The 24,627-nt window shown below is 45.6% G+C and overlaps 1 protein-coding gene across 7 annotated transcripts in view; it reads right to left on the reverse strand.

Annotated features, from left to right (window-relative positions):
* Positions 1-1,340: 1,340 nt before the first annotated feature.
* LOC111855233 (neuron navigator 1-like) overlaps positions 1,341-24,627 on the reverse strand; it is a 127,953-nt gene continuing 104,666 nt past the window's right edge. For 6 of the 7 annotated variants that reach the window (XM_023834037.2, XM_023834035.2, XM_023834036.2 and 3 more), the window contains 23 exons: positions 22,762-23,163; positions 20,817-20,858; positions 20,555-20,694; positions 19,121-19,294; positions 18,521-18,573; positions 17,480-17,503; positions 16,980-17,057; positions 13,755-13,838; positions 12,885-12,996; positions 12,671-12,792; positions 11,286-11,470; positions 10,905-11,067; positions 10,197-10,392; positions 10,018-10,115; positions 9,599-9,694; positions 9,247-9,415; positions 8,722-8,957; positions 8,403-8,557; positions 8,230-8,301; positions 7,629-7,822; positions 7,117-7,235; positions 6,804-7,001; positions 1,341-6,465 (listed from right to left, as the gene is read on the reverse strand). In XM_023834037.2, coding sequence (XP_023689805.2) covers positions 6,370-6,465; positions 6,804-7,001; positions 7,117-7,235; positions 7,629-7,822; positions 8,230-8,301; positions 8,403-8,557; positions 8,722-8,957; positions 9,247-9,415; positions 9,599-9,694; positions 10,018-10,115; positions 10,197-10,392; positions 10,905-11,067; positions 11,286-11,470; positions 12,671-12,792; positions 12,885-12,996; positions 13,755-13,838; positions 16,980-17,057; positions 17,480-17,503; positions 18,521-18,573; positions 19,121-19,294; positions 20,555-20,694; positions 20,817-20,858; positions 22,762-23,163 — 3,208 coding nt within the window. In that variant the 3' untranslated portion in view covers positions 1,341-6,369. The remainder of the gene's footprint in view (positions 6,466-6,803; positions 7,002-7,116; positions 7,236-7,628; positions 7,823-8,229; positions 8,302-8,402; positions 8,558-8,721; positions 8,958-9,246; positions 9,416-9,598; positions 9,695-10,017; positions 10,116-10,196; positions 10,393-10,904; positions 11,068-11,285; positions 11,471-12,670; positions 12,793-12,884; positions 12,997-13,754; positions 13,839-16,979; positions 17,058-17,479; positions 17,504-18,520; positions 18,574-19,120; positions 19,295-20,554; positions 20,695-20,816; positions 20,859-22,761; positions 23,164-24,627) is intronic. The other variant, XM_023834038.2, reaches the window with a different exon arrangement.

The raw sequence follows: 24,627 nt of genomic DNA on the forward strand, positions 1-24,627 counted from the left end.
TCATTGCCCACTGTACTTTTCCCTGTGGGAAGAAAATGCACCATTGGGTGTGGATGCTCTAGCCCACTCATGGCCAAACGTCCTCCTCTTTGCTTTCCCTCCCCTGAGTCTAATTTCCTCCACCTTAGCCAGGGTAAGGGAGCAGGGTCTGTCGTTGATTCTGATAGCCCCACATTGGCCATCCAGACACTGAGTGGCAGAAATAGGGATCTCTTGTCACAGGCGAGAGGGGAAATCTACCATCCCCACTCAGACAACATAGCAGTTTGGGCTTGGCCTTTGAGCGGTGGAACCTGAACGCTGCTCTTAAGACAGCGCTGCTTTTAGCTCTGACTACAGCAAAGCGAGTGAGCGATTTGCAGGCCCTGTCTGTCCGCTCTTCTTGTTTGCAGTTTGGTCCGGGACTTACCAAAGTGTGCCTGCGTCCTAATCCTGGTTTTGTGCCTAAGGTTGTGGTCTCGACCTACAGGTGCTCTAAGGTGGAGCTGACAGCCTACCACCCCCCTCCTTTGCCCTCTGCTGAGGAACACAAGCTAAACACATTGTGTCCAGTTTGGGCCCTACATGAGTATATAAACAGGACAGCAGGTTTCAGGAAGCACGATCAGTTGTTTGTGTCCTGGGCTCCCCCCCCCTGGAAGGGCAAGCCGCTGTCCCGCCAGAGGCTCTCTCACTGGATTGTACAGGCTATTTCTTTAGCTTATACATGCAGGGGCTCTCAGCCTCCCGAGGGCTTGAGGACCCATTCTACCAGAAGCACGGCCACATGCGGTGCTGTCCAAATTGGCACATGCGGTTCTGGAGGCTAATGCTGCAGAGCTGATCTGAGAAATGATCTTTGTAGTTTGCAGTCTGGGGAGATTGCGGCGCAGTCCGGGAGCAGTCCATATCTCCCATAGTGAAACACCAAGCGAAGTTAGAAAAAGAACTTTGGGTTACTTGATGTAATCCCTGGTTCTTTGATAACAGTGTTTCGCCATCACTTCCCGTCTTGCACAGAAACCCTTTTAGAATGAGCCATCAGGGAGGTCGACCGCATTAGCAGGGCAGGGGGCGGAGCCTGGTCGCAGGTCGACCTGTCAATCACAGACGGACGTGGTGTCATTGGAGCTTCCGTAGTTGGTCACGCCCAAAGCGACTCCCATAGTGAAACACCTCACTCTGTTATCAAAGAACCAGGGATTATGTCAAGTAACCCAAAGTTTTGTTTTTGTTAATCTCGCTCCACGTCACGTCAGCTGCAGACAGACCTAAGCCCAAGTCGAACGCACCCAATGAGACAGTCGGTAATCTGTGCGATCCTGTGTGTAGCCTGTGTGATCAAATAACAACAACACACATTTGATTTAACAATATCTTTCCTTACTTTATTGAAGTAAATGAACAATGTTAATATGGAATCGTTGCCGTTTTGAGAACATGCCGTCATGTGCCTTGCGGGACTCTCCTGCACAGAAGTGATAAAAATGAGCCTACCATACAATCTACGTGCAGATTTCTTCTTAGGTGTGATTTGATGTGATTGTTGTCGCGGATGCAGTAAATATTTACACTCTTTGCAATCAAAGTTTCCCGTACAAAATATAAACAAAGTTATACAAGTGATTAATTAGGGCAAAAAGGTTCTGTTTCTTAAAAAATGGACCTCCCCTTCCCCCAGGAAACATATTTAGCTCCTACAACCAGCTCTGCAAACACACCAGTGTGACATGCATTGACAACATTTATGATTCATCACATTTGCACGTCAGTTACATTATATATCACCATTACACCATTTTTTTCTCTTTTTTTTGCAAAACATAACACTTGTGACTATTTAGCAATCTGCATTGGCTTCAGAATTAGAACACGGTCGAAATTAAAAAAATTAAGCTTGGTTTTTGTTTTGATTTTTGTCCTCAAGACAGGAAAGGTTGTGTGTAGAAGCAGATATCTGTTGTTTAAAATGGCATTTGGATCTCTTAACAATGTAACTCGGACATGATCCCTTTGCACAACTGTCCCAAAACATTTTTTTTTAATTAAGATGAAAATGTGATCAGAAAAAAAAATGTAACATTCAGTTTAATAAAGTCCAGCTCTTCCACACCTCTTGATGGGTCAACAAGTTGTGGTTATTCAGCCTGCTATTCTGATGCCAGCTCTCATACTCAAACAAATAGTTTGACCACACTGTAATATTGGATGCTTGAGGAATGAAATGCAGTTCATTTAGGCAACAGACCCGAATATCTAATCAACAAAACAGCCCATATTGGGACATTTACCCTCATCTGCCACTGACTGTTTGTTTTAAACATCAATGCAATCACGCTACACGTTACAGTAGGTTCACACTCATGCAGTAGGTTCAGTCCAGGATGATGAAGCGTGATGAGAGTAATAAGTGCATTGATGTGCTTTTCTGGCCAAATTCCTGATCTGTGAATCCCAGCCAGTACAACGGCCTCGTAATGACGCACAAACTCACGCGGCAAATCCGGCAGAACCACAACCGGTGAGGTTTCACACAGGGACCTCGGCGCTGTCGGACCAAAATGACTTCAGCTACCCACATCATGGCGAAGCTTCTCAACGCCTCACTTCCTGTGACTTCCATGTATCAGAAATAGATAACATGTCTTTCCATGTGAAGGCAGGGGTTTATCCAGAAACGCCCTGATATTTATGAGTCTTCTATAAGTACCCATGAGGAATAAGTTTAGGAGAAGCAGCTAGTGGCTCATGTGTTGAAGGTGTCCAGCACAGTAAAAAGCCACTCTCTGCCCTTTGGCTGAGCTTGCGAATAAACCCCCCAAAAGGAAAACTAATTATAAAGCTCCATAAAAAGCAATGCACAATGGATTTTGAAAATAAAATTTTGAAAAGCATTAGACAAAACGGTTAATTATGAGTCAGTCCATAAGTGGCCGGTCTCAGAGACGTGGTTTAACTCAAACTAAATGATAAGTTGGAAGATGACGTTTTCTTTTCTTTTGCTACAAGGTCAAAGCACTGACAGTCATATATACAGGTAGCTTCTAAAGTTATGTTGTTACAAAATCCTAAAAGAAACATCTTTTTTTTTTTGTCCCTTTGCTACATTACATGTTAAGACGATTGAGGACAGAGTTGAGGAGGAGGAGGAGCAAGGCTAATCTGAAAGGCGTGCACTCCACATTTAGAACTTTGTGTTCCATCTCCATTAGCCACCTGAAAGAAAGATCTTCATGCATTCACACCCTATAGCCATGAAAATGTTCCCTCAACATTGGAGCATTAATTGGAGGTCACTGGTCTGCAACTAACCCCTAAACATTAGCATTCAGATAAAGTCCCCTGTCGATCATCCAGCTCTGAGGCTGAGATATCATGAGACATTATGGCCACACCTATATGGATTCTGAAAGTAGTTCCAGACATTTCTATATCCCATATGGGCCAAATGCTGGCAGTACCAGTGCCTGAAGTGGGCCAGCGGTACGCAGTACTGGTGTGTACCTCTTATAATCCGCAGGTACTGAGTACTGACACCTGTTTTATTCAGTACAGACTCAAATTCAAAACTTTCTGTGAATTACCTATTCAGAACTCATTGAATCATCCACATCCATGAATCATCAAAATGAAGATGTTCACATGAATGCATCTGGCAGATAAATCAAATCCAGAAACTGAGGTACTAAGGCAAGGGTGTCAAACTCAAGGCCCACGGGCCGGATGTGGCTGTATCCAACCCATGCCTGATAATATCCTATTTCTACCAGAACTGGCCAGCCGGTATATAGCACGCACATCTTTGGGACTACAAATCCCACATTGCACAGCGATAGCTGGCATGTCAATCAAGGTAGGGCTGCACCATATCACATTGCCATGCACTCGTGATTATATGGTGCACGCGAAACAAAGAGGGCTTTAGATAACATGGGAAACATTTGTTGGACGTCACCATTTTGGTACCATATGGATGTTTACTTACGCTCACAGTTTGCTAAGCAGATTAGTAGTGCACCTAAAATATTAGTAATCTGCATAAATTCGGCATATCCTTATGTTTAATAAATGTGTGGGACTTTTAACTGCAGAAAGTACCGCCACACCACCAACATCTTTTAACGTTATCCACCTTATCCACGAGGCTCCTGAGCTGTCCCTTCCTTCACCGCCACTTCAGTGCTTATCGCTTCCATGATTTACCAAAAGAGTAGCATGTGGTGTGCTTCACTCACCGAATTTAATAAACTTAAGCATATGCCGAATTTATACAGACTACTAACTTATGGGTGTAACAATACGCACCTTACTAATATTTGACGTACAAAAAAATTAATGCCATTGATGTGTTTTGTATTATTTTTAATGTGATCTCTCATTTCTTTGTTTAATGTGTCAGCTTGGTTTGTTCTGAATTCTAAGATGTCTTGGGAGAAAAGTTCATATTTCTGTATGAATAATTAGTCATAATACGTCTGACTAAATATGGTCAATGTAAGACACTTTCAATAAATATTGACCTGGTTTGGCCTCGAATTCAACCTAGTTTTTAATTTTGGCCCCCTCTGTGATTGAGTTTGACACCCCTGCATTAATGGAAGGCTTAACATGCTAACGGTCGTTTTCCAGTGATCTCTTGCTTCATCAGCAGCATTGGTTTGAGGCTGCACAGCATAAGTAACATTGCAGCTCTTCTGTGACTAACAAACTGAAAGTATTATTTTTAAAAGATCAGCACGTTGACAGTGTACATTCACTGGGGTCATCACTCTCCTCATTCTCTCAACCACGAACCAAGATCAATCTATATTAGTTAATTGTGGCTCTTAAGATAACTTTGAGCTTTCTGGGAATTCAGTTATAATGATAGCATCATTCTGTTTTCATTGTGAGAACTTAAATTTAGTTTTCACATAGTTTAAATATGAACTCCTAAACATTCTATTTTAAGTCCACCCAAATGTTCGAAAAATGTCAGTTAGGGTGATTGGCATTTGAGATGTTATTTAGTTAACACACAAAATCTCCAAATTTCAGTATAAGCAGGATCATAAATTCCATTCTGCCCTGTTACTCCGAGTCATATCCGACTGAAACCTTTTGGTAATAGTGTTGACGATGGAAAAGGTAAGTGAATAAAATGAATCAAAACGAGAACATTGGGTTAGAGGAAATACTGCCCCCATGTGACTAGCAGATGAACTGCACTTGTAGGGCATTCTGGATGTTTTCCGTTATGTGTACAGTAAATACTCTACCCTCTTGAAAACTATAACATCAGCAAATTAAAGTGAATTTTTTTAACTACACTCGTACTTTTTTGTGGGTTCAGACTCAAAAAGTACCATTATTCCTGCAATTTGCCGCCGGTACTTACAACTAAAATAAAATTAATAAAAATCTAATTCCTGTGCTACTTACAGTACCTGTTTTTAAAATGAGATTTAAAAAATGATCTTCAGCATCAGGACATATTAGAGACTCAATATATTAAGGCCTTTGTTTGAGCACCATTTGTGTCAGTGTGTTTATTAAATTGCATACTTTTCGAATATTTGGTCTTCACAGCTTGGACATTTTGGGTTTACTTCTCCAAGATCTGATCTGGCTTGTTTAAACATAAATATTTAGGAATTTCATAGATTATACGGGTAAAGAGTCATCTTAGCCAAATGAAATATGTCACAGTTTGCCATTCAGAAGTTTGTCATTCAGTCAGTTTGTCATTCAGTAAGATTGTGACTGGCAACATAATGTGGTCCATAATAACCTTTAGACAGGACATAGATGCTCTTTGTTTTTAAATAAGAATGGGGAAATGTTTATTATAGAAAACTGCATTTCACAATCATACAGCACAGAGTATACCAGTGTAGCAGGGTCTTATTACTGCATCAAAGTTTTGTGGGTCACGGGCCAGCTTTTTATAATTAATGTCACATGTGCATATTAGGACACAAGCTGTGAAGACCAGGGAGGTTCTCGGATGAGCACCTGTTTCCTTCTTGAGGGCAGCAGTAGGACAGTAATGGACCCAAGTTGGAGGACATCGTCTTAAAGTAAATATATATACGATATATCATAAATATTCTTCAAGAAAAAAAAAATCCAGTTTTGAAATTGTTGCAATGATTGCCATGCATTTAAAGATTAAATAAATTGTAAAAGTATAGGAAAATTATTTGTTCATAAGGTAAAACCCTGCTAGGTGTAGTTTTCAATAGTCATATTTTTGAGTTCTAGTAAATATAGAACAGATAATGATATTTTATTTTGTCTCTGCAAAACTAACATAGAAGACAAACTCTGCTGCCTTCAGGACCGACCGTAGGTCCTGGTGTAACAGCATTAGCTGTCTGGAGGATTCAGGGTTCAGCGTCCTGTTGGCTTTCAAAGGGTTGCCTGGAAAGTGGGATCCAGCGACGTCTCTCCGTCAGGAGACTCGATGTAATTGGCTGATTCCTGTAGCTTCAGCAGCATGGCCATCTGGATTGGAAAGATGATGGTGGTGAGCCTCGTTTCACATGAATTGCAAGTGGCTTCATAAAGCTAAGATAATGCTAACATAATGCTAAGATAATGCTAACATAATGCTAACATTAGCTCTTCTTTTCGACCAGAAACAAGCATGGTGAGATTCAAATTTTCAAAAATGCAATGTGAGTTTTGTATAAATCATATATAATCCAGTTGTATTCCTTCAATAAATTACATTTTTGGGTACAGATTACAAGGGAGTAGAAGTATAAGCATCAAACTGCAACGATACTGATGGAATTGGAAGGTTTTCAGAATGTTGTCATGAAGATCCGGAAGTTACTTACCAAGGGGTCCGACTCCATAGAGCTGGGCAGGTTCTCCTTACCCACCCTGTCCTCGCTGGGTTGTCCCACACCTCCAGGAGCCATGGTAGGTGGGGGCAGGTGAACCAGCTTCGCCTGATCTTGCTGGGCTGAAGGCCACGGAAGTGTCCCCCTCACCCATTCCACTGGATCCTCCCAAGCTGCCTTCTGACCATGGATCTGCAGCATTGGAGTAGAAACATCTTTTTGGAACCCTAAATCTCTCATGTTGACCCACCAGGACATCAAAGAATACATCCATGACACATCAAAAAAGATTCCAGCAATCACTCACTTTGATGCCATCCTTCGCACCCTCTTGCAGATACGGGATGATGGAATGGTTCCAAAGGTCAATAAACCAGGAGCGGAACTCTTCCACGGTCACAGGGCAGGACAGAAAAAAGCAGGGTCCTGTAGACACACCGATGAACCGCTCATGCCAATGACACCAGACAGCCTTCAAAGTCCATCAGCTCAAAAACATTTATACCAAATTTCTTCAGCCTTATGGAAACGTACTCTCTTGTTGCTAACGGTAAATTCACATGACCTAACTAATAACTAATTTATAATGATTTGCATAGCATATTTCAACCATTAACGTCACCATCTTCTCCCTCAAGACCATAACTGAAAATATCAAATAGTTAGATTTGAGCTTTTCTTAATCTGCTCCTTTTCTATGTAAAAGAAAGAAATACACAAGTACACACAAGAAATACAATACACATACAAATTCAAAGAATTACACATTGCAGTGCCACAGAAGGGAATCTTTGAGCATTTGTGTATAGAGAGTCATACCAATAAGGAAGTCAGAAGTGCTGTGCTTCTCCAGGAAGGTGTGGAGGTGATACCAGAGCTTTGGTACCCAGTCCAACACCCGTAGAAGCCCCTGGCTCTCCAAATTATCATTGTCTGCTTCAACCATTTTCCTGTGCAAGTAGCGTACAAGAAACCCATTGGCTGGCTCCACGTTATTGGAGAACGTCACCATCCTTAAACAGAACAGCAGAGAAGAAAGAGAACTTCAGAGAGAGAGCATCCAAGTAGAACTTGACAAATCTTTTTCCCTTCCGTATTAAAGCTGCCGGAAGGGATGTTTTACTCAATTTCCTAATGCGACCACAATGAAGATGGCAAACAAGGGAATACAACAACACAGAAATATTAGAACAAACCTTTATCCGCATATTGGCTTACTTACAAATTCAGGGGTGGATAATTCAGGTCCAGAAAGCAAAAAATCCAGACCAAGATTTTGTTTCAACCACCCAGCTGAGTACTCTGTGACTATGACTCTTCATACTCAGCTGATTCACTGAAACAAAATCTTGGTCTGCATCTTTACTATCTGGACTTGAACTTTCCACCTCTACACAAATTTTTGATCTTGTATGCTCACCTGAAACTAAGATGCAATCCATGGTTGGGCGTCATCTTCACCGGCTGGTTAGTTGTTCCAATGATGTATGGGCTGAAATGATGAAAATGGACAACAAACACATTTGAGATAGGCTCAAGCCCATCTAAAATCTGTGAATCCCCTATTTCGTTAATCACACAACTGCCACTCACCATTTATGATATTTGCAGGTTAGAGCACCATTGACCAGCTCACTAATCGCCGAAGCATCACTGATGTCATCGAGGATAACGACCAATGGAAGTTCACCTATACCGCTCTCCCGGTCAATCTGATTGGCCAGGTTGGATAGGTAAAGCTGAAGGTCCTAAGAACAGAAACAAGTAGATGTTAGGACAAGATGTAGATATATCACTACAAACGTGTACAGCGGACAGTGCATTGGGATTCAGAGCATCCCACCATGATAGATGGATAAGAGAATATGGAAGATGGATGGACGGATGGCTGAAAACCTAGCTGGTCCCTCACCTTGCAGGATTGACGGTGCATGTTGTAGGTAACGGCAATGCCCTCCATGGCCTCACGGCCGCTACGCTCCACCAGATACTCGGCCAGCCGGTAGGTGAGGTAGGTCTTTCCGGTGCCGCTCGGGCCGGACAGGACAAGGCGGCGGTGCTTCAGCAGGAGGCTTATGTAGTGCTGCATCATGGGTTTGGGGATGAGAGTCTCAAAGACGAGGTTGTCCACACACTTCTCCTTCAGGCCTGGGCGCAAGAGCAGAAACAAAAGCCTGTGAGGATACCCAAGGCTTCCCACGACTTTCTCTTCTGAACAGTACAAGCATGTCAGTCATCGTGTCATGTGCAGGGTAAAAGGAATATGTTCAGGAGCTAGAGTACAGTCATTGAAAAGTACAAGGATAATTCAGAGACTTTAGAGTATTATATAAAATACAGGAAGCTGTTGATGTGGCCTGAAGTAAAATAAGAAGTTTTGGAATAAAGGTATGAAACCAAATGCTGTCTTTAGAGGCTGCATCAAGAGTCAACTGACCTTTCAGAGTCACAATGACATTGCAAGGGCCCTGGGCCATGCAGCGGGAAGGCGTGGTCTCTGGAGGCTCCGCCCCAAGCACCCTTTTTCCATGATTGATCTGATAGCTGTAGATGGAGTCTGTGGATAGCCCAAGACTCGAGGCAGGGTCCACTACGTTGATGTAGTCCTGGTGATAAACAGATGGGTTAATCAGTAGCTTGGGTATATTTATACATGATGGTCTTATGGTCTACTAGATTCCATGCTTAAATGGTTCCGTGAGATATTCAACGAAAATTGCTCCAATAAATATACAACTAAATGATACTGAAAGGTGTGTGATAATGAAAGGTGATGGACCAAGACTCACCTTGAAGGCCTGGCAGATGGCTGCATCCAGCACAGTCCAGTCTGTTTTGCCATTGACCTTGATGGAGCCAATAAAGAAGTCCTGCTGCTTTACTTCCTGGAGAATAACAAAGAAGATCACAGGAGAGGATGGCTTCATCCAAGAAGCTCATTGTCAAAACCAATACTGTAGCATGCTAATGTGTCACAACTGCCTTCTATAAATGTCTGGATTGTTGATATGGTTACTCCTACACTAAAAAACAACAAAACAGTGTAAAAGGCCCAGAGGCTATTGCCATAAATTGAGTTTTACTAGATATTTTAATAGCACTGTCAGGGTTCTACTGACAATTTGTCAGTATTAATAAGGTGGTTATTATAACAGTTTTGTGCCAAGGTAGATGTTTTCTGAGGAGCACGAAAGTGAAGGAGGCTCACATCCTTGAAGACATGCTGATCAACGATGCAGACAACCACTCGTACACAATCATCCTTCTGGGAAGGGAGAAGACTCAATGCGTTTGTTGGGGAGATGTCTGCAAAAAGATGGAAAATGTTATATACCTTTCTTCACACCTTCTACACACATATCTCAACATCTGAACATCTGAACCAACCTGGCACAGGGCTCTCATTGAGGCTCATGCTGAAAGACTTTGTGAGGGTCATGGTCATAGACTGTCGTGGTGATGAGGCTAGGAGTGACGTCAGACCTGACGGCTGGGATGTGGAAGTAGTTGGTCCAGGGTTGAGGGTGGTGACTGTCCCAGTCTTGAGCTGGTCATTCTCAGCCTTGAGGTTCTCAACGGTCGACTGCGAGTGATGAAATTATTCTCACACTTTACTCAAAGTAACCCAGTATTGCTGCTTTAGTGAACTAAACTGATTAGTTCTATTTATTGTCAAAAAAAGACACACATAGTGTGCTGTGCTAAGCAGAAAACTCCAGAAGACAAGAGAGTAGAGGAACAATCACCCCTTTGTTGGACTAGTAGTGGAAGATCAAATGTGTTAGATGTAACATCAATTCTGTGGTTGTATAAGACCAACTGTGTGGGGGGTAATGTCAACTTTGTGGGGTGAAACGTCAACTGTTTGGGGGTAACGTCAACTTTGTGGGGTGTAACGTTAACTGCATAGTGTATAACATCAACTGCATGGTGTGCAAGGTGAATTGCATGGGGGGAAACGTCAACTGCAGAATGCGTAGCATCAACTGCGTGCAGCGTGAGGTCAACTGCATGGGGGTAACAAACTGCGTAGTTTGTAATATCAATCACATGGGATGGAAGGTGAACATTCTAGCTCCACCGAGGAACACGCACTTGCATGTTGTTCATAGCTTCCTGCAGCTGCTCCAGGTGATGCGCGGAATTGAGGGCCTCCAGCCGGATGTCCGTCAGCATCCTTTCCTTCTCCCACAGCTCAGAGCGCAGGTCTGTCACCGCCTTTTCATCATTTTCCGTCACCTGTGTTCCCTCAGCAATTCTATGACCAGACCAAATTAGGAAGGTCATGTTAGGACACATATACTGAAGAACTACATGAACCAAAGCACAGGTAGCATATGATCTTAAGCTATTTGCGTATGTAGGTGTTTGTTAATAATTCAGCTGATCAACCCAACTCAACAGTAAATCGATTTCCCCTCTTCAGATACCTCATACCATTGCGGTGTATGAGTCAAAGGTGATAACGTGACTCACGGAGCAGAGGCGGCGGAGGGCGGGGGCTGGAGAGACACGGGGGCCGCGTCCCCTGATTCATGGGACAGTTTCGGGGAGGAGGGAGCTGAGGAGTCGGGTGTGGCGATCTCCTCGATGTCCGAGTAGGACGTAGTTGATTTGGGGCCTTTCTTGATGCTGAAGGCTTTGTTGAAGGAGTTCTTTAACTGTGGAGGGAGAAAAAGCAGGTCACATGATCATGATTTCACTGCAATGATATACATCACTGGTAGGGATTACGTATTTATTTGCGTTTATATTTTGCTTAAAAAATGCATATACTTGCACATTGCATTAATGGTCGTAACAGATAAAATCAGAAGCAAACGCTAACTATGAAGCCGTACATTTTCCCGCCTTAACACTTTCACAACAGTGAATTACTTCATCAGTAGCACATCTTCAATTGCATATTTTGCCATTAATTTCACCAAACCTTTCATGCTCCTTTTTTAATTCAGACATCCCACGCTACTGTATCTGGGAGATAAAAACTACACAGACACAAGCTTCTGTAGCAGATCATCTGAGTAACAGCAGAGACCCCGAGATGGACGCAGTCAAATGAGACAAAAGGCACAGAGAAGACAGGAGTGTGAATGCCGAAGATCAGTTGATCCCCAAACATGCAGCATGACTTTACGGACATGATTTTAGGGCCCCGTTTATCCACTGATGGGCACAGGCCACCTTGAGATCTCAGGGAATATGGGTGCAGAGGCGTTAGCACCATGCTAACTGCTTGCAGGGTCAGCATTCCAACACATCGCTAGTTAGTTGGAAGAGTTGAAGACAAGATATCCACGATACAAAAAAAAAACTTTCAACCAATGATACTGCACTTATATGCAAGAAAATGGGATGCGGCCCCATTTCTTGATGGGACAATGATCACATGACCCAACGAAATACTGTGGTGAAAGTGTAAAGCTGTGTAAAGCATTTGTAAGATGGAATGTTGCACTTATCTCAAAGTACAAGTTGCTAGGATGAGTAGCAAAGGGTCAGGCAGAGGGCAACTCACCTCAAACACCTCAAATAAAATGCAAGGAGGCAGAGGGGCAAGACCAGAGGCACATTTAACGTGACATATGGAGCAGAGGTGTTCACAGGAAAGTCAGAAGCACAGAGATATGGATTTGTCTGGGCACATAAATCAACCAGAAAAGCTCTGACAACTATTTAAGTATGAAATCAACTCAGCTCATTTCTATCTAAATAATAACTTTACTTAATCAACTGAGTGCTGGAAGACAATGACACCCCAAGAAATCCAGGAGGGCCTTCACATAAATTCTATTAGAACTGCCTAATTACCACTGCAGCCCCCCCCCCACCCTGGCATATTTGTGGATATAGCCCCCTACCCAGCTCTTCTTCTTCTTCTTCTTGGCGTCGGCGTCCTTGTAGCTGCCGATGCTGGAGTGGCTGGTGATGCTGTTGAGGCTGGAGATGCTCTCAGAGGAGTTCTGCCGCCTGATCCGTAACTCTGCGGGACAGCATGGCCGCGTGATACAGGAGCCGTTCAGCTACGACACACACATTCGGTGCCGCGCTTTGGGAATCCTGGTCTCCGCCTACCTTTGGGAGTCATGTTGGGGTTATTGAGCGCCCCCTGGATGACGGCCTGGGTCTCTGTGTTCTTGGTCTTCAGGTTCTCGATGGTCTCACGCAGGTCCAACAGTTCAGAGTCCTGCAAGGACCACAGATTTCGTTCAGAAGCACATACATGTAGGTAAGTTAAGCCTTAGGACAGAAAAGTGTAAAAGTTAACCTTCAACTACTAACCCTACTGCTAGAGATGGAGAGAAATGACATTCTTCTTTTGCTCAAGCGGGATATCAAATAAAAGCATTCCTGTTAAAAAAAAGTTTAGTAGCCCACAGAGAGGTTCATAAGCTGCTTATTCAGGCATCATTTAAGAGCCCCCAGTGAGTGGTGGTGGTGGGGGAGCGTACAGTTGACTCCACAGAAATTTAACTCTGGAGCCAATATCTGTCCCAGAGGCAGTTAGGGCATGAACGATGGAGAGCAGAACATGGACACTCTCTCTTTCCCTCTCTCAGACCGTTATCCAGAGGAGATAGGGCTACTCTGGCCCTTTGCTCAGCCCTAAGGCATTTGTGATATTGTGTTTCCTCCCAGGTAGAATTACAATATCGTAGAAGTATAAAACCCCTCTGGTTCACTTAAACCTAGGCAGGGACGATTCTAGGATTTTTTTTTTTATGGTGGCGAGCATAAGTGGGGCCATAATTCATACAGAGGAGGCAACCTTACCATTAACCAATGATGTGTTTTGAATTAAGGAGTGACGGGAGAGGAGGAACTCTGGGGACCAATCAGTTTTCAGCTGGGGTCTATTGCCTCAGTGGCCCCACCTCTGTATACATCCATATATGGAGTATAGTAGTATAGTATGCTCACTATTGCTCTATGGAAGTCACATACCTTTTGCTCGGCGCTGACGGATAGGGACTGCAGGCGTGCGGTCATGAGGGTCAGGCTCTGCTCAAAGGCGGCTACCAGGTTGGCCTGCAGGAAAGCAGAGGACAGTGACATCATTACCGGCGTGCACCCCTCCCACACAGAGGGGAGGGCTCAGCTCGGGTGTCCACGATGAGAGGCTGCGACCAATCACTGAGTGTTATGGTGCCTATCCCAAAGCTACCTCCTGCACATGGACAACTTTCATCAAACCTACTTTATCAATAAACCATAAACCATAGTTTTGCAAAACTTAGTTCTGGCAGTTTGAAGTATATGCAAATTATGTAGCCCTTAACAGCTTTAATAGTGTTTCTGCCAAGACAAAAAAAAGGTACAGGAATGTCTTGGTTCAATGTGAGCAGCATGTAAATACTTTAAATGAAGCAGCCTGTTACAGTATATTTAATGATGGCCACATAATTACATCTGTCGTCTGAACAAAGAGCACAGCTCCATCTGCCTTGCATATGTTCAGCCAGAAGGGGGCGAGAACGTATAACTAAAGAGCATGCTCATCCAATAAGTCCTATCCTCTACGCACAAAGTCCCCACAAATTTGATCAGTGGTTGATAGAAATCCTATAGAAAATGAGCCCTTACAAGGATAAAATCCAGCTCAGTGTCTCCATTATGAGCAGTTTCACTTCACCAAACCTGCAGGTCAGGACCAAATGAAACAGCCAGAGTCTGAGTGGATATTATCAAATTATCCACAATTTACAACATTTACATGGCACCAGATTCCCTTTGCTTTCCCATTTTACTCATGAATGTCTTCAGGTTTCACGCCCTAAATGATGTTCTGTTTGCAGATATTCACTGAAAACATCCATCCATCCATTTTCTGTAACCACTTGTCCTATATAGGGTTGCGGGGAGGGTCCGGAGTCCCAGAGGCTACAGGCGCAAGACAAGGAACATCCCAGGATGGGGCACCAACCCATCACAGGGCACACTCACACACCATGCACACACATATACACAATTTCGTAATTCCAGTGCATAATAGTATTTTTTTGGACCACAACAACACAGGGAGAGCATACAAACTCCACAAACATGGAGCCACAGTAGAGATATGAACCCAGCTTCCAGAGGTGTGAGGCAAGGGTGCTGACCACTGCACCAACCACTGCACCACTCACTGTACTAACCACTGTACCACACCACACTGCAAACATACAGACCTTAATTTTGACGACAGAACAAGGAGTGGAATAGCTTTGACAGCGATATAAATTTTGCAGGGCCTCGCCTTTGCCAAAAGCCTCGTTAACCTGTGGGATATCCGCTGTAGAGCGTACATACGGCCTGGCTGATTCACTGACAAGGTGCAGACCCGGGGCGCAGGTCACGTATGTCTTGGACCAACTCGCTTCTTTTTCAACACATTTAGCTGTTTTTCTCTGAAGTGTGGAGGTTTCCGGCACCCCACTCGATCTTTCAGGGACGCTTCCCTTGCAAGGCGAATCACAAGTGGAGAGAGAACGAGGCAGCACGTGCTGCGATAAGACAAGACCGTCACGGCCGCTGAGTTTGTGGATGTGCTGCTGAAGATGGGTAAGAGGGCCAGCTTCCTCTGAACTGGCAGAGAGGCCCCCACTCAGAGGATAACCTCACAGGCTGAGCCTGGAGATGTCTGCAACGAGTATGTAGGGGTCAGACAGTTACTCAGCACTGCCCAAATTAATGAACCAGTGGAGACGATGACCAGACCCATTATGATAATGGTAAATTGGTCATGCATCTTATGAGGGACTCTAGACATCTAGAGGACCTCCCCAGACAATTTTGAAGAGGTTTGTGCTGACAGATGAGGACCTTCTTCCTCTGGGAAACTGTAAATCTAGGTCAGAGGAACTGTTCTACTACTGCAACTGTTCCACCACTGTGAGCGGTGTATAGTCTACCCACTGCACGTTATTTGGTTCCATTGCATGCCTGCATATTTTAAATGGACAGTAAAAGTTTCATTGACACTACACTCCTGGGGTTCAGTGACTGCCTCAGCTACCATTGACCACCAGTAGAGGGCAGAATGATCTTGCTTAGTAAAGGGCCTCTGCATTGCATTCAGAAAGTTCATCTTGTCTTTCAGACCTTCCAAGGTCTCTCAGGTCCTCTTAGTTCCCAGTGCTCCACATCACCGCTGCCTCATCTCCTCAGCATGATGGAGTCTGGTAATTCCAGCGGCATTTCCGGAACCTTCCCAGTTTCTCACAGTCCGTATGCCTGCTGCATTAGACTGAATAACTTGCACTCCCGTTAAGAGCATTCTCCTACATTAAAGGACATCTTCACTGCTTCCCAAACAGAATTATGACTCAACCCTGACCCTCACTAAGCCTGAAGGAGGAGAATGATGTGTGTGTGGAGGGGGGGGGATTAACCTGTCTCTCACAGACAAGAGCTCATCTTCTCAAAATCAGACACCAGTGTGTGTGTGAGCTCCTTCAGAACTTCAGATCCCCACCATTCAGCCCCAGAAGCTGAATCTAGGTAAGACAAAACTGACCAAAATTCTGTGATATCCATCATTTGGTCCTCAACAGCCTTTTCTGGTATTAAATTACACTAAGTCTATTAAGAAGAGTCTTATGAATCAGTTCTTTTTTCAGTCGAGTTCAAACAACAAAAAGGTTTCATTAAAAGCACGACATCAAAGTTCATATGAACCTAAACCTGCAGGAATCCGCTGGAGGCCCCAATCCTGCGCTCGGTGGTAAGCTCGCATATCTTCTGAGCGAATGAGAATCCGCTCAGTCCGTCTGATCATACACGGACACCACAGAAGGATACTTATGATGTCATTGTTAATTATTCGCATTCAATACAGAAAATCTGAGCAACAGGGGGATTCATTAGGGGAATCCCTCTGATTAATGAGCATGCTCAGATTCTGATAAGGCTTAGCATGGAATAGCCCAGTTTAAACAAGGAATTACTCTATATTGCATAATGTACTATTTGTAAAATGGCAAAGACACATCAGGTTGCAGATTACAGTCTTGGAAAGGGACAATTACTTCCGCAATGATTTATTTCAGGACACTAGTCATTGTGGCTATTCTGCCAAATCTGTGATTTTAACCAGCGACATTCTGATCACCGGCATAGAGCCCTAACTCACTGAGCCAGACAGCGCCCCCCTGAGACAGTAGGAGGTGAACTGAACTGCATACGTACATTAGCAGACAGCTGGGTGGTCAGATTTGCCACTTTTTCTTGGGAAGACTCCAGCTCCCTCCTCAGCTTGCGGATTTGCTGTGGGGTAGGAAAATTAGCGATCAGATAATGTGGGAAGGTGGAGAGGACTGCGCTGAAAACAGACTCATGTCGACACTGATCATTCGGGGGTCTTCAGAAGCAGAAGATGTGAGGTGGTTTGTCATGACAGGTCAGATGATGGTAAAAATGACGGGGGTAGCTGTTTTATGCAAATACGGTGAGGTCATGCTGGGAAACACGGTGGCTGATGGGAAATGGAGTCTTCAAACAGGGCTAGATGATGATGAGAAGTGGGAGAAACCAAAATGTCAAAGCCCTAAACTGATGAGGCCTACAACAAGGAAAACATGCCACCCCCCCCCTACAGCCTGGTGAATGACTCTTCCTGGCCTTTGGGCAGTGGTCAGGGTGAGGAAAGCATTTTGGAGAAAAGGAAGAGTGCGAAAAAGCAGACTCACCTCTCCCTGCATCCTCTCTTCAGCCTGAAAAAGCAAACGGGTCCAGGAGAGAAAGACAGGAGAAGCATTTAGAGCCAAAGCAGGGAACTGGGGGGGGTGGAGGGGGCTGCGATGAAAGAGCTGGGAGCAAGAGGCGAGGGTCTAGGAAAGGGGGGAGTGTGTGGTAACAGCTGTCATACATTAAATGTAAAATTTTAGCTTATCATCTCTAATTACTTTATTACTAATTAATCTAATGTTTCTGCAGTCTCAATGCACACAAAAGTGACACAAACACTAAAGAATTTGAAAAAGGACATCCATTACAAGTAAAACAGGGTGTTTATGGTTGGCCAGCTTTTTAAAAAATAAAAATCCATCAATGTCCATCCATTTTGAGTTGTTTTTTGGTAGCAATTATAATTCATATTAAACTGAGAACCAATAGGAAGTCCCCTCAAAAACAGCAATACCCATGTCAATGGAAAGCCGCTGACAGTGTGGGGAAGTTACTCACAGAAGTAATCCAGTAATCCAGACCAAGGTTTTATTTCTACCAACCGAGTATAGTCACCAGAGGTGGAGATTTCAGGTCCAGAGAGTACAAATCCAGACCAGGATTTTGTTTCAACCAACCAGTTGAGTACTCTGTGATTGTGACTCTTTATACTCAACTGGTTGGTTGAAACAAAACCTTGGTCTGGATTTGTACTTTCTGGACCTGAACTTTCCACCTGTCTGTAATGGATTACTTTTGTGAGTAACTTCCCCAACACTGGCCTCCGATGAACAAACAAAATGCTTCAGTTGGATTATGGGTAGAGTCTTAAAAGCAGGGCCATCCAATCCGATTAATGGGTCATAATAAAATCGATTTCCGGAGTCCATTTGTGAGAAGAGGCCAGTAAATGAAGGAGTCAGACATCTGTGCTGTAATTACGTTATGGATACATTTACAGGCTATCGCTGCAGACACCCAAAGCTATTCGCTCTTTCGGCGGGAGTATGGTAATCATACTTCTGCATGGCACCATTATGAATACTGTCGCACTTCATACTCACCGAGGAGTAGCTGGATGAGGCGCTGGACGCCAGCGAGAGCACCGAGCCGTGCACTGCAGAGACAGGCGGGGAGAGGAAACGCGAGGCGTTAAAACCATTCTCACACCCACTTCCCTGAAGCTCTAATGGAAGCGGCGCAACCTAAATGGAGCAAATGTCTCCTTATCGTGCAGTGGCTGACGGACAGGCTGCAGGATCGATGCCCCTGCTCCAGTCAAAATTTCCAAGATTAGCAGTGTGTGAATGTCGGACTCTTTACCCTGGAGATACTGTTTTCGGAACATTAAGCTTGTATGTGGCAGTGTGTCTGTGATCAGAAGGTTGCTGGTTCCAATCCCAGGGTTGAGCAAGGACCTAATTGTTTCAGGGACTGTCAAACTGTTTTTTTTTTTTGGATGAAAGCTTTGTTCTGAATAAAAGTATTTGCTAAATGAATGAAATGTAAAAATGTAATGTAAATGTAAACCCTGACCACAGAGGGTGCCTTGGCAGTGAGTGAACAAGCCCAGCTGCACAATGGCGAGAGAAACCCAGGGCTGTGAAGAATAGCAGAGGCGGGCAGAGCAGGAGCGTGCGAGCAAAGGTAGGCAGCGCGCTCACCATCATCCCCCGGCTCACGGAAGGATCCGGAGCGGATCATGCTCCGCGGCCGGTCCACCAGCGACAGCGTGCTACCAAGGGGGGAGGCGCCGCACAGCTCGAAAGTGCCGTCGTGGGCTGGGATGCTGTTGGAGCGGGTCATGCGGGGGGCACTGCCAACAGGTGGGGGGGCCACTGTGAGAGCAGGGAGAGGAGAGTGACAATGGGAAGCAGGGACAGGCAAACCCCAGCTGATCCGAAGACAGAAACAACCGCGGAATACTGTCCATCCTGAGGCATTAGTATGGGATTCTGTGCAATACTTTCCCCGACATTCTCGGGACTGTTACTCTTTATTGTCATTTATTTACTGTTGCTGTTCACTACTGTCTGCCTGTCTCTGTCTATCTGTCTGTCTTTCTGCCTGTATGTCTCTCTGTCTGTCTGCTTGTCAGTCTGCCTGTCAGTCTGTCTCTGTCTATCTGTCTGTCTTTCTGCCTGTATGTCTCTCTGTCTGTCTGCTTGTCAGTCTGTATGTCTCTCTGTCTGTCTGCCTGTCAGTCTGCCTGTCTCTGTCTATCTGTCTGTCTTTCTGCCTGTATGTCTCTCTGTCTGTCTGCTTGTCAGTCTGTATGTCTCTCTGTCTGTCTGCCTGTCAGTCTGTCTGTCTGTCTCTGTCTATCTGTCTGCCTGTATGTCTCTCTATCTGTCTGCCTTTCTGCCTGTATGTCTCTCTGTCTGTCTGCTTGTCAGTCTGTCTGTCTGTCTCTGTCTATCTGTCTGCCTGTATGTCTCTCTATCTGTCTGCCTGTATGTCTCTCTATCTGTCTGCCTGTATGTCTCTCTGTCTGTCTGCCTGTCAGTCTGTCTCTGTCTATCTGTCTGCCTTTCTGCCTGTATGTCTGTCTGTCTCTCTGTCTGTCTGCTTGTCAGTCTGTATGTCTCTCTGTCTGTCTGCCTGTCTCTGTCTATCTGTCTGCCTTTTTGCCTGTATGTCTCTTTGTCTGTCTGCTTGTCAGTCTGTCTGTCTGCCTGTCTCTGTCTATCTGTCTGCCTGTATGTCTCTCTATCTGTCTGCCTGTTTGTCTGCCTGTATGTCTCTCTGTCTGTCTGCCTGTCAGTCTGTCTCTGTCTATCTGTCTGCCTTTCTGCCTGTATGTCTGTCTGTCTGCCTGTATGTCTCTCTGTCTGTCTGCCTGTCAGTCTGTCTGTCTGCCTGTCTCTGTCTATCTGTCTGCCTTTTTGCCTGTATGTCTCTCTGTCTGTCTGCTTGTCAGTCTGTCTGTCTGCCTGTCTCTGTCTATCTGTCTGCCTGTCTGTCTGCCTGTATGTCTCTCTATCTGTCTGCCTGTCTGTCTGCCTGTATGTCTCTCTGTTTGTCTGTCTGCCTGTCTATCTGTCTAAACACTATAGGTGACTCCAAACTGGTATCTCTGTGCATCACACACTGCTCACCAATGCCAGAGAAAGCTCCCTTCCCAATGGAGGTCTGGGAGACAGACGTGGGCGACAGCAGCTGCGGGGGGGTCTGGGACTCCGTCAGGCCCACGATTGTTTGAGAGTGACGTCTCCCTTCCTCCTCTGATTGGCGGCTGCTGGGGAGAGGGAGGGACAGCCAGTGGAGATGGGTTATGTCCATATGGCTGAGAACCACATGGTCAGCTGCACGGCCAGCAGGGGGCAGCGTCCACGGGCCCCTGGTGACAAATCGAATTACCTTAATCCCTTCTTGGGCAGGGTGTTCCGATCCCTCTGGGAGCTGAGAAGCGGAGGACAATGACATAATTAAATGGCTGATGGCACATTTGCGGAGATGTGACGGGTGGCCAAAACACAACACGAAAGAATTACAGGACACAGATTTGCTCCAGATTGCAATTAAAATCTGTCACTGGGCACATTGTTTCAGGACCAGATTCACTTAAAGGATTATCAACCATCTGGGGCCACTTTTATACTTACTGTACTGTAGATATAAATAAACCGCGTTTACAACAGGCTTCCAGCTGTCCGAAATTACTAAACAAAAATGAGGAGGGCCACGCATAGTGTTCTATAACTGGGGTGCGTGGGGGGGGGTAACCACATGCATAGTACATTTGCAGACAGCCCCTTTATCTGTGGGACTGCGCAGTGCACCGCGTTTTACATGCAGGTGTGACAAAGCCCAGCGGTGATGTTTCCTACCACTTTGTGTGGGGCCCCTGATGTTTGGGGGCCCCCTATTGGCCACAAACCGTCACTACACTACATAATAAACAAACACATTGTTTACTTAGGCGATGCTGAAGCAGCATGTTCTGCTAACTAGCTATGGTCTCCTGACTCTACTCACTAGCTGTTTATTTTGTTTCTGAAACATCTGGGGGGGGGGGGGGGGGGACAACAAATCTGCCCCTGATGACATGCCATTCACAAGCTCCTGTTACTGTTACATCGTAAACTGCACTATCCTGACTTGTCTCCATGGCAATGCCCGGCCCAAGCGCTCTCAGAGACCTCTGTGTCTGTGACCTCGCTGTCATCGCCCCCCCCAAGGTTACAGAAGGTCCGGTAAGGTGACTGACACTCCGGTGATGCAGCTGCCTACGCAGTGCTGCACTATGCTTGTGTTTATGAAGTCACGCGCTTTATGCACGAGGACAGAGCTGGTTCTCCGCGTGGAGACAACTACGGGACACCCTCTGCCACAAAATGAATATTTAATGCTTTTTAGCAGGCAGAAAGTGTCATGTACCCCATAGTGAGTGGGAAAATACAACCTGTCGTTCTCTCATCTCGCCTAAAGGCGGCGCTGGAGATATTCAGGCCTGCGTAAATGTCACAGAAACCTTTTGCACTAAAGGTAAGGGCTTCTGCTGGCCGAAATGAAGGGGCAGGACTGAGTCGGGGGCAGGGTGACCAGTCTGAGGAAGAGGTGGAGATCCATCAGAATCTATACCCTTTACTACAAGTTAAAACAGATAAAACAGGAGATGTCAGCAGGCTGGTAGGACTTGCGGGCTCAGACAGGCAGCTGGTGCAAAAACAAAAAGGCACGACCTTCTGAAAACACTCCGGAAGCTGAAAACCTCAGAGGGGGGCGCGTGGACGTCAGTCTGCACGGCCAGGAGATGTTACACACACGGCCTGGGTTTGCATTAGGGCCGGCAAACGCCACCCCAAAATGGCAGCACAACAACGGCGGGACCGTGGCAGCCAAAAGGGGCAGCAGCCTGTTTAAAGTGGGGGTACCATCAAAGCACTCCTGCTGTACCTTAGAACAGGACACCTGCTTCAGGAAAAACAAATCTAAATGGTAACTTCCTGAAGTCGGAGCTCTGATTCTACCATATCTGTGTGCAGTGGCAGGTTCAGCGTTTCCGGGGCCCAAGTCACTTTGGGGCCCCTCTGCCTCGCCTTTAAATATTTGAACAACTAAATAAATAGCTAAATAAATAAATAGTAGAGTTAGGAGATGGTAGCTAGCTAGCTGATTGGCAGGACATGCTGCTTCAGCATCTACTAAATGAGGAACTTGTGTATTTATTATTTAGTGCAGTGACTGTCTATAGCCAACAGGGGGTCCCCAAAGCTCAGGGCCTCATATAAATGCATGGCTTAGTGGCGGTAAACACTGTCACCGTCAACCTCCATCAGTAGCCTTTGAATGATAGATGTACCTTTCCGTAACCGTGAGGGAGGCTTTGCCGCCGGGGAGCCACCCCCCCGGGGGTCTCTCCTCGTCTTGGGGCTGGGGACCAGGGTAGCCGTCGGAGGGCGCCACACTCATGGGGAGGGACAGGGACTCCATGCTGCGGTGCAGGCCGGACAGGCGGGGGTACGGCAAGGCCGAGTCACCGAAGCAGCTTGGGGAGTTGACGTTGAGGACAGGGGCAGGGCTGGGCGTCAGGCAGGGTGTCCCCACCCCACTGGGGGCTGCCAGGTCCTGGAGCTTGGAGTAGGACGGCTCTTTGGGGGGTGGCTCCGTGTTAATGGCCAGTCCGCCGTCCTCACTGTTGGAGTTCAGGCTGTCCAGCTGGGAGAGGCAGACCGGCTTGCCAATCAACAGCTTACCCTGAGCTCTGTAAATCAGACACGAGAAGGAGAGGTCAGTCACCCCCACCAGCGTGGCTCTCTGGGGGCCTCGCAGAAGCCCGGGAACATCAACACCCCCAAGTGCTAAGTGTTTCCTGCCCCGTTGAGCAGCAGCAGTTAAAAGTGCATTTTTGAATGTAACCCAAGACCGGAAGGGACTTATGCAAAACCAAGCAGACATCTTAACACATCAAGACACGGTTTGGGGGGGCAGAGTTTCATAAAGACAGCTGGTCGCCCTGCCTTTAACTCCAGCTGAATGCTCAGACGTGGGAGCAGAGGTGGAATGTTCAGGTCCAGAGAGTAAAAGTCCAGACCAAGACTTTGTCTCAACTAACCAGTTGAGTACTCTATGACTGTGACTCTTAATACTCAACCGGTTGGTTGACAAAAAATCTTGGTCTGGATTTTTACTTTCTGGGGTGTGAATGCGCTTTGGTTTTCAATTTTAGCAGAGGGCAGGAAGCGAATGCCTTCAGCCCCCACAGATGTCAGGGGTGAGAGGCTCTGCGAGAGCCTTAAGCAGACAGAAAGGCTCTAAGGGCCTTGAGAAGGACCTGCTCACAGGTGGGGCCTCGACAATGTATCCCTGAGATCATTATTCAGCTGTTCAAATGGTCTCCACCGATGAAAGCAAAGTTAGGTCTATATTTAGACATTAGCTAAGTGGACCCCCTGCTCTCCGATCTCGAGCTGCTTCCGGCTGCAGGTCCTGGATTAAGGAGGATGGTCAGGAGATGCCCAGGCGGACAAGAAGGTATAGGTACCAGAGCAGGGCACAGAGCCTGGACATGGACCAACATTAACTCATCGGAACATCTGGATATCGGCCCAGGGTAAGACCTGGGCCTTATCTAGAGTGCGGCTCACTGACCATTTTATTAACTTCACATATATGGATAAAATTATTAAATTTATCAGTGATATGAGAAAAAATAAAACTACACTATGCAAAATGTCTTTGATTACATTAGCTAATTTGTATATATATACTGCTGTTTAGGCACTCAATAACACTCTGAATATGAATAAAAATAGACACTAAAATTCCAGGTGGAGGTTATGGGTTTGTGTACATCCTTGGATACGGGCGGGCGGGGGGCTATACCAAGAGCTGCTTCCGGGAGGTAACTCTAATCAGCAAAGTCCCACCCCTGCCACCGCACAACAACCAATCAGCATCCTACCATGCCTGTGGTCAACCAATAGGAGTCCTTGGTGTGTCGGCCAATAAAAGACAAAAGCGTGCTTTTAAAACCCTGAATTTCCATTCATTTTTTTTTCTTCAAAACCCTTAACACTTGGGAGTCCAGTGAGGAGAGTTTTACAAGGGGAACGGCTCATTTAACAATCAGAGGGCTCCCAGCTACCACATTTACAGTCTACCTCAGCGCTTGCCAGTGCCGTAACTTTTAATAAAATGTAACTCAGAACTGGAAATAAAGCCGCAC

The sequence above is a fragment of the Paramormyrops kingsleyae genome, chromosome 18, assembly GCF_048594095.1.
Source record: "Paramormyrops kingsleyae isolate MSU_618 chromosome 18, PKINGS_0.4, whole genome shotgun sequence".
NCBI lineage: Eukaryota > Metazoa > Chordata > Actinopteri > Osteoglossiformes > Mormyridae > Paramormyrops > Paramormyrops kingsleyae.